Source organism: Poecilia reticulata, unplaced genomic scaffold (genome assembly GCF_000633615.1).
Source record: "Poecilia reticulata strain Guanapo unplaced genomic scaffold, Guppy_female_1.0+MT scaffold_155, whole genome shotgun sequence".
In the NCBI taxonomy this organism is placed as follows: Eukaryota; Metazoa; Chordata; class Actinopteri; order Cyprinodontiformes; family Poeciliidae; genus Poecilia; species Poecilia reticulata.
In genome coordinates this window covers 1,076,413-1,086,709 of record NW_007615016.1, presented here as the reverse complement: position 1 = coordinate 1,086,709, position 10,297 = coordinate 1,076,413, and the positions used below count along the sequence as shown (strand labels likewise).

Sequence of the window (10,297 nt, the reverse complement as noted above, 5' to 3'; positions counted from 1 at the left end):
TTGGAAACCAGTGAATTTAATTCATTTCTGTTCAATGTTATCATTGGATTTTTTTGGGCTTTTGCAATAAGACATAAACATCATGATCATTGAAACATTTACTAGTTTTAAGCAATAACATCGGATAAAAACTGGTGAAAATATTTAATTTGTGGTTCAACAGTTGAGACTGAAACTAAAACAGCAGGTCTTTGATTTTCCTGTTTTCTAATGTTTTATGTGCTAATAAACTGGAGTGACATCTTGCTACCTTTCATTTGAACTGGGACTATGTACATTTTGATTGAAGATATTAAATAACATATTTATCTCTATTACTGTTTACATCTGGGTGAGGAAGCGGCTAAGCTACGACAGATGGACAATAAAAACCTCGTCTCTGTTTCTCTGTCTGCTAAAATGTGAATGTTTCAGACCGAAACTCTCAGCTGCTGAGGCTTGTGGATTAAAACTAATTTATAATAAAGTTTCTATATTTAGTCCTCCAGATCCACGACTCAGAATAAACACATGAATAGATCAGTTTGCCTGCTTTCTTCAGGCCTTTACACACAAATACTGTGACGTTTCTCAAATGTCTTTTTCTTTGCTTTCTCACCACTTCGCCAGTGGAACCAGTGGCTTTAACCCAGTTCTTCCCAGCAGTTAAACCGTCTCAGGTTCAGATGTGGTGATAAGACATTTGGCATCAAATGAAGGGAAATTATAGTTATAATGTCAATAGTTCATCTGAAAACAGCCAATTTGCTGAAAATGTGAATAGAAGGAGAAACAAAAAAATCTCCTTGTTTTCCTTCTCACCTCAAAATGCTTGGAAAAAAGTGAAAGGAATGTATTTTAAAATAAAACGGCTTTCTGAGTAATAACATATAAATGTGTTGACAGCTTTCACTTTATATTTCAACATTTGCCAACTTGGTCCCTTTAACCACTTGAAATGACAGTGATGCATTTTGACATGTGTGACGGCGTACAGTTGATTATAAATGATGAGTCGGCAGGTGCCCGTCCCTGATTGATTGATTGATTCCAAGAAGACGACGGAGACGTCCCATTGGCTGCTTTTCGGAGGGAACGGACATAAAAGATGCTGACTTCCTGTGTTCCATCTCCACCGGCCACAGCCTTTTCCTTTACCTGTGTTRGRGTTCTGGAGTGGAGGAGTGAGCTGCCGTTTATGTTTCCTTAGTTTTCTCAGGTTTTTCTTAGGTTAGGAAGGTAAGTTTTTTTTGTACTTTGGTTTATTTACTGTTGATTAGGTAAGCTTCTGTTACTATTTAGATAGTTTCCTTTTGTTTGTTGTTTTCGGCGATAGCTCACTCTGAAGCCAAGTACTCCAGTTGTAACATCTTGATCCAAAAAATATATCTTTTTAAAAATAAATCATTATCAACTGTTGAATTTTGTGTGTGTCGGATGTTGAGATCGGAGGAGGACGGATCCTTCATGCTGCGACCTGAAGACTGGTCGTAACACAYGAGTCATRTTTATGTATATTAGTTTTAAAGGTTTAACCCTTTTTATGTTGGTTTGGCTTTCAAATAAAACAGAATAAATAAACTCTGTCTAAATATAACCAAACAGTGAATAACAGCAATAATACGACACAGAAARTATCCCTACTTCTACTTTAACGTCCCCCAATGTGCCAATAAAATGTTATTTTTGTACCTCGTCTTTGGAAACTTGAGCTCAATAAATGACTGAAATGGTTTCAAAGAAAAAAGGTTCTAAACTCTGTTCTCCTGATTTAGGGTTATTAATACAGTATATATTTACTAATTTTATGTGTGATATAAAGTGCGTTTGGTACATTTATGTATGAATAATTTTTAAAGCACAGATTTTTAAAACAAATCCAGGTCAAAATGAAATGTAATCCCTTTATTACATTGGTAGCATTTCTTTATTAGCTTTACCTGATTAGCATCTGATAAGTGTTATTTTAAGTTTTGCTATAAACAATATATGATAAACTTCTTTTATTTAGAATAAATTATTTTTGTTACATCAGATGGAAGACAGTCCTGCCAACAATCGTTTCCATTTCAAACTAAATTATCATTTGACAGAAATGCCTGTTAAACTCTTTAAGCCTAAATAGATCGACAATGTTATCAAMAACTGCAACATTTAACATGTAAATAGTTTACAAATAAAAAGCTAATTGATTTTCTCATATTTCTTCCTGTTTTTATGGTTAGTCTGATGGTTCATTCAGCACTTTTTGATTTTTAACGTGAAAAACATCTCAAAAAGTGGCTACAGTTTAATTCTTTGAACATTTATGCTAAAGATTTTCTTTCAGCATTTGCAGACATTGTTATGGTAGCATATTTAGTTTTGTGCAGCCTGATGGAAAACTGATAACTGGTCTAAATATGGATGAGCTGCAGTGAGGGACGTCTCGGCCCAAACATCAGAGACCCGTCCAGCTSAGACGTCTGGAGCCTTTTGGGCTTCAGACGGAAACTTTTCCTGCATTGATGCACTTTAAATCCAACACTTTATGAATCTCATGCAGGTTCTGTTTACATGATTCACCATCATTCATTTTAACTAAGTTACAAGAAAATCCCTTTTTTAAATGTCATTATGATGGACAAGCTTGATGTTGCCACAATATTCACTTCAACAGAAATGGGTTTTATGACTGAGCTAAACTAAACAGCTGCAGCTTAAACTTTCATATTTATCAGGGTGGATTTAAATTTCCTTAGTTATTAAACTCCTGTCAAACTTCCCAGCACTTTTCTTTTATATTCATTAATCATGCAATAAATAATCCAGATTGAGGAAAGTATGCAACTTTCCTACCAATATTAATGCTAATTTTATCAAGCTTTTCAAGAATATCTCTGAGGTTTTAGTTAAAGCAAATAGGTAAAACTATGAGACTAATAAAAATATATATGTCAATATCCTTCCTCCTAAAAGCCCATTAACCCAGGAGGACGTCCCATCTGGGCTGCATGAGGCATTTATTCAGGTAAGTGAAATCTAATCTTTCATAATCCGACAGTTAATGCTTTTAAGGGTAGACAAATTGTTGCAGGATAATTGCTGGGTCACTGACTGAATGGTGCGGCAGAACAGCGTCTGCAGCCTCATCTGAAAGCAAATCATCCAGAGAGAAGCAGGATCAGCCATTAGCGCTCATTTAGCATCTATCTCACAGAAACAGGATATTTTACACTCTGTATTCATAAGAAAGCAGCAAAATCACAGAATGTTTATCTTTCCAGGATGGACAGAAAGATTTGGTCCAATTTCTTTTAGTGGCAATGAAGGAAAATATGAATTATAATGTAAAGGAGACGTTATTCACACCTCGTCACGTTCTCCACGGTTTTTAACTTGGAAACKTTTTCTAAAACCTATTTAAAGAAAAAAAAATGGATCTAAAATCCATTTTAGTTTTAGTTCCATTAGGAAAAATATATTCAGACATTTATAAAAACATTTTCCTACCAAGCATTTGGGACATACTAATAAAATAAAAAAGATAAAATTACAGGAATAAACTAGAAAATCCCAAGAATAGAGTCAAAATAATACAAGGATAAATTGACAGTAAGAGTGACAAGAAAACAACGTTTTTTTAAATAATCAAACCAGAATAAAGTCATAGTATGATGCAATACTCTGACATCATTCTAGTATTATTTTTATTTTCTTAGTGTGGCCCTAGGATTCTGCTGTGCAAATTAAACATCATAAGTATTCATACACTATTGGACTCAAAGTTGAGCTAAAGTGCAGAAAGTGAAACTCGCCCAAGTCGACTTTTTCTTTGATAAATAGATTATTATGACTTTTTCTTCTAGTCTGGATTTAYTCGGCTCAAACACTGACGTTGAATTTTTCTTTTGGTTGCAGCAGCTTAGTAAAACGTCATCATTTCCTGTATAAAAGCACAGCACTTCCTCCCCGGACGGGTCAGGAGCTGGAGTGGCGAGCGTTGCCATGGCTACTGGTGACCATTGGTTGATACTCAGCTTTACAAATGTATGATTTATTTGCAATATTGACAGATTGGAACGGCTAACGACTCAGACTGGCTGCGGTGCTGAGGAAGAAGGAGAAGCTAATGGCAGCTAACACCAGCTAATAGCGGCTAATGGCAGCTAACACCAGCTAATGGCGGCTAATGGCAGCTAACACCAGCTAATAGCGGCTAATGGCAGCTAACACCAGCTAATGGCGGCTCAGGACTGTTGCCATTAAAATCTCCAACACAGAAAAAGTTGCTGGATTTATCACTCGCTATTTTTGAAAAMAGTCAGTCGTCTGAAAAACGGATAAATTTAGCGACAAAGTGGACAAGTTGACAGCAGTGATTGTTGCGTTCGATCGCAGCCCCTCCCCCTCACGTGTCTCTTGGCTCCGCCCACTTTTCTGGCCGGGGGCGGGGCTTAGCTCTGGGAGTGGGTTAGTTACGCTTCAGGTCAAAGTGCAGATTGGATGTTTTCATCCAATCGTCAAGCTAATTTTGAGCAAAGTTTTAAAATCTTGCAAAAGAGAAAATGTTAATTATGCACGTTTCTGGATAGAAGCGAATCCAGACTCGTTTTGTCCGATGTTGACATTTGCATGATTGTAAAAAAACATAAAAATTTACTCCTCTGACCGATACGACTTGTTAAAAAGACACTAACCACGTTTCCTCCAGGCAACATCTAAAAATCTGAATAGATTTTCACTGTTTTACTGTAACAACCGTCTATTTAAGAGAACAGATTTTGGTTTTATGAGGTATAAATATGAGGTTTTTGTTTTTTTCTAATCTTGCTAAAATGAGGAATATTTCTCATTTTGACGGGTCTTCGGACCGAGGAAAGTTTCTCCCTGCAACACGTAGACATGCGAATACTTCCTGGATATGTTTTGTTTTTGTGAAAGTGTCAACAATGAAAAAGTAGTCGCCATGGTTACAACATGTAGGTCTTTAAAAACGTGAGTGTGATGAAATACACTAAATTATTACATTTCTGAATGCCAAACTAAATGAGTTCATATCAGCTGCTTTCAAAATAAATCACTTCTCTCTACAGAGGCACAGAAATAAATGAATGGAAGTTTATATTTTTAATCACTTGAGGCTTTCACAGCCCAAACAGAACTRAGCTCTAACTAAACTAGTAACAGGTGTTGGAGTTTTCCTGAAGTGAGACAGCTCCGACTTTATTTGTGTTGTCTGCAGTAGCCGCTCTGCTCCACATGCAGGTAGTTCTACACATTTACGTCACATTCAACCTGTGAATACATCCGACTGTCCAGCATTTGGAGCTCTGGCTTCATACCGGCTGACCAGTGGCCACAGACAGGATGTTTGGGTCTAAAGCGGCAGCAGGCTTGTGTTCGGCTTACAGTGAGAAATGTTTCAACTTTGGACAGAGTACCGGTCCTCTAACATCGACTGATTATCACATAACGACTGCAGGAGCCACGACTACTTACTATCAAAGAAATATGTGGTTGAAGGCAAAGGGGAGAAGTGAAGAACCACAAAACGGTTTGTTTTGGCTGAACCTTCAGACAGACGGGAGGCTCTGCAGGTGAAGGAAGCAGCGTTTCCATAGCAACGTGTTTCTCAAGAGCCACACCTGATTGGACCAAATTAACATCTGTGACTACATGTTACTTTTTAAATATCACTAGCTGACGTCTTTGGCATCAAGCTGTCCTTTATTTTCTTAGTTACACAGACTTGCTGTTGTAACCCAGAACAAACTTTGGGATTAGTTACAGTTTAAGCACTTCGATAGGATAACGGCGGACATTTTGTGTTAGCATTAGCGCCATTAGTTGGTCTACATAGTGCCTTTAACAGAGAAAGTCTGCTTACATTTCAAAATAAGAGCATCTGTTTTAGTAGCAAACAGTAGCTTTTTTTCAGACATTTATAAGTAGGAAGGGATGAATGTTGATACTTTAAAACAAAATCCGATTTGGTTCCTGAAATAATGAGACTAAGACAAATAGTTAAAAACAAAAATATTTTAAAAATACATGATGTAGGGTTAGAGTTAGAATAAACTTCTTTTATTCTGAAAAGAAGTTGAACTCTCAGCTTCTTATTTTGTTGCTCAACTTTTTCATAATGATGATGATTTTGGACACATTTCTGCAGTGGGATTAGCCAATCAGTGCTTGCTCTTGAGAGACGGCGTTACTCAGAAACGCCACTAGGAGTCAGCAGAGAGCGCCGCCTCCCTTMAGATGGCAGCGTCATAGGGCAGGTGAGGCACTGCCACTCCAGGCCTCCAGGGGGCGTAACTCTGCGTGTGGCCCGACGGTATCAGACCCAGCAGCTCTTTGGACCTGCTCGGCCACCTCCGACCCGATCGGCGGCCGACGTGGCCCCGCCTCCAGGCGAAGCCGCAGGCGGGGCCTAAAAGCGCGGCCATTTGGGGCCACAGTGGGTCCGTGAAGCCGGCGGCGCCGGGCTGCTGGAACAGGAAGCGCGGCCTGCGTCTCAGAGGGCGCGGTCCCCGGTAGCTGCTGGGGCTGATGTGGCTCTCCAGTGACGGCCCCAACAAGCTGAGGCTGGTTCTGTCCGTGAATGAGTCCGTCCGGTCTTCATAGGCGAGGTCCGCTGGAGCCGAGCACTGCTGCAGCGGCCAGCCGCCGCGGCTTTTTCCTCCCACGTCCGCGGCGCTGCCTCCCTCGCCTCCGTCTCGCTCTACTCTCATTGCTTCATCTTCTTCCTCYTCTTCTTCCTGCTCCTCCTCCACCACCTCGGCGGCCTCCTCCTCCTCCACCGGCTCCTCCGTCCCGCCCTCCTCTTCGTCCTCGGTGCTGGTGGGCGGCGGGGAGCGCGGGTCGCGCAGGAACACCACTATGACCGTTATGTTGTCGCTGGAGCCTGCGTCTCGGGCCGAGGCCACCAGCTTGTGGGCCACCATGGTGGTGTCACCGGCGTTCTCCTGCAGATGGTCGCTGACGACGCGCACCGCCTCGTCGGGACTCACCGTGTCCCAGAACCCGTCGCAGGCCAGGATCAGGTAGTCCTCTGAGCCGTCCAATGGGAAGATGCCGTGGTCCGCGTCCCCACAGATGTACGGCTTGTGCTCCGAGTCGCCTGTCAAAACATCCAGGTTAGATTATTGTCTGTAACGCTTAACGCATGTTAGGTCAAATAATCAGGTTTCCTGTTGAGTTGCACTGAAATCTGGAGGCTCCGTTTGTGGTAATTAAACCATTAAAATAGACTTTTATTTTGAAAAGGTTCTGTGAACTCCATTTTGAAAGGCCAAAATAATCTCTTTTGTTTTGCGACAGGCTCCAATGAGACAGMAGGTTTTTTATTTGTTCATTAAACGCGGCTGAACTTCGACCTCACAGCAGAGCTCCGTTTACAGCAGTAAAGATGGCCGCCGCCGTTTATGGAAGATTTCTGAAGTTATTCAGTCGACAGCATCGTCATAACTCAACGGAGGCTCATAACAAAACACAACTAACAGCAACGGCTTTTTGTGCAACATTGACTGCAACTTCTGTGGAGAAGTGGGTTCAGTGTGGGGCTGGCATTCAKAATTTCATATTCCTAATTTTCACACGGTGTTTACGTCTGGCTTTTTCTTTATGACGCTTGTTTCACATCAACAACATAAAAAGCAAAATGACCAAACAGAAAATCTGGATTTCAGTTTAACTGAAAATCTTTAAATCAAGTTTAGAGTTGGACTGATGGCAGCAACGTCTGCTTCTCCTTCCTGGCAGTTTTCTTATTTGTACTTTGACATTTCAGGCGAAGAGTATTGCCTTCCCACAATGCACTGCAGGAACTTTACGTACCTATTGCTCTGGATACGGACAGACTCCCGTTGACCCTCCATGTGCCAAACCAAATCACACATCCTCCCAAAGCCTCGATCCTCTGCTTCTCGTCCTGCAAACAAAGAGATGCTCATCATCTGCAGATTCCTCCATCTGCCTCRTAAWGCACTTAAAGGAACGGTCCACTCAAAACATTGACGTTTTTTGGGTTGGGGTCAGGCAGCGCTTCTGTTTCTGGACTGAAAATACAAAGTGCAATTTTTAAAATGGAAAGATGCCAAGAAAACCTTGATGATGGATGTTTCTTTGATATTCCTTCTTGAAAGTTTAAAATTAAAGAACAATGGGGCTGAAAAATAATTTTTTTTTAATGCTAGATATCTGGACATTTTTGTAAATAACTTAAACTAAATCTTGAAGCCATGTTACTTCAAATTGATGGGGGTTTTTTCACAGGTTATTTTGGAGGCTTTAGCCGAGAACATATTTCTAAACATGATTTATTTCCATAATACCGACATAAAATATATAAAAGAATTTGTCCAGCTGACCAAGCTAACAGACTTGGGTAGCATTAGAGTAACAGTTCTGTATGTTAGTTTCTATAGAACCGGATGAGTTTTCTGGCCTTTAAACAGTGAGGTGACTGTTTACCGCCTGTTTCTCCCAGCACAGCAACAGGAGCAGCAGCTGCTTTTCAGACCTTTGTGGAGGAAAACATGATGGTTCTGGATAAGATCAGATTCATGTTTGTTTTGGCCGATTTAAGGACATCAGGGCTGATTGACCCAACATGGATGTTAAAATAGGCGCCTCATGATACTGAGCACAAAGAACAGCATTAGTGGGAAGCTCTGCTGCCAATATGCTGTTAGATATAATACAGACTGAACCAGCCGGTCGCTCAATGTTATTTTATTTCAGGTTCAGAAACTTCAACCAGATCCAAATATAAAAACTGGAAACAGAAAAAAAGATGAACAGTTATGCTTCTCTGAACAGGTCAGGGTCTCTCTATGGCCTATTCAAAACCTGTTCATTATATTTTCAGAATAAATTATTCTTGGATAATCAGATTTCAGTCGGAGCTGGTTTAGGGTCTCTGTCCCTTTAAATCCAGACAAACTGTTTACACTCAAAACAGATGCACAATTATACAACCATACATCTTTGAAAAGCATCAGTAGAGCCTCCTGCACAACCAACCAGAATGCAGCAAATCAACAACTAAACTCTTGTCTTTTCCAGCAGCCGTTGTACAGCGCGTAAACTAATTGACCAACCGCTGGAGATCAGCTGGGGTTGCTAGGTAACATGGCTGGAGATCAGCTGGGGTTGCTAGGTAATGGCGCAGTGCCGTGGAATTCGACTTAACAATGGTAAGTTTTTGATTTTAATTTTCCAGACACCAAAACAAACTTTTTGCCAAAAAACATCTGAGTGTTTTTTTAAAACCCAAAATGGAGAAACAAAAACATGGAAGAAGTGAATTTTGCATCTTAGGTTCCAACATATAGACATTATTCTGCCGTTCATGACCGACTTCCCCCCTACAACCACTGGATATTTTCCTTTAACAGTGGCTCCTTGCCAAGTTTACAGAAAACTGATTTGCTTGTTCTGTGAAGGAAGAGACGTGTGTCACCTCTCTGTCTGGTTTGTGTGGCTTCATCAGCTCCACCACCTGCCCTCTCCGCACCAGGATCACCTGGGAGTCTCCCAGCCAGGCGACATGCAGCGTCCGGCCCCGCAGGAACGTCACCACCCCGGTGGTTCCACAGCGCAGGTGCTGCCGCAGACACAGGAGAACTGGGTTTGTAACCGATTTATGACTTTATCATCTCTAAACAATACATTTAAGCAGTAAAACAACACATTCAAAACCAGGGCTGAAACAATTAATTACGATAAATCGATTGTCAACTAATTTGCTATCGATTAATACACTGGAGTACAAAGACCCTGAAAGAACAGAACTCAGCAGTTATTAAAACAAAACTGTAGAAACAATCTATGCATTTTGCATTTAAGTTGAAAAACCTTCTTTGTAAATATCTCTTATCCAGAACTCTAGGGTTAGTTTTAGCTTTACCAAGTTCAAATTTTGTAAAAGAAAACAAATCTATTTATCTCCCTTTGTTATCTATGAAAGAAAATAATCCCCAAACGCAGCATGTTGAACTTTCCTCATGTTTGGAGGATTTTTAGCTGCAGATTCATCGTTTGCTATAAATGATAAACGTTCAGCGAAGGCCTCTCCTCGGGCTGCCACCTTATCGTGGTGGAGGGGTTTCAGTGTCCCAATGAGCTCTGCTGTCTGGGGCTTTATGCCCCTGGTAGGGTCACCCAAGGCAGACAAAGCGCAGTCCGAAGACCCCTTATGATGGAGAAGAACTTTGGACTTCGTTTTCCCTCGCCCGGACGCGGGTCACCGGGGCCCCACTCTGGAGCCAGGCCTGGAGGTGGGGCATGATGGTGAGCGCCTGGTGGCCGGACTTTTACCCACGGAGCCCGG

General features: G+C 41.0%; 1 protein-coding gene across 1 annotated transcript in view; it reads right to left on the bottom strand.

Moving 5' to 3' along the window:
* Positions 1–231: 231 nt before the first annotated feature.
* Positions 232–10,297, bottom strand: part of ppm1e (protein phosphatase, Mg2+/Mn2+ dependent, 1E) — a 55,189-nt gene continuing 45,123 nt past the window's right edge. Inside the window, exons 6-8 of the mRNA XM_008401975.2 lie at positions 9,428–9,571; positions 7,801–7,894; positions 232–7,084 (exon numbers count right to left, since the gene is read on the bottom strand). Coding sequence (XP_008400197.1) covers positions 6,189–7,084; positions 7,801–7,894; positions 9,428–9,571 — 1,134 coding nt within the window. The 3' untranslated portion in view covers positions 232–6,188. The remainder of the gene's footprint in view (positions 7,085–7,800; positions 7,895–9,427; positions 9,572–10,297) is intronic.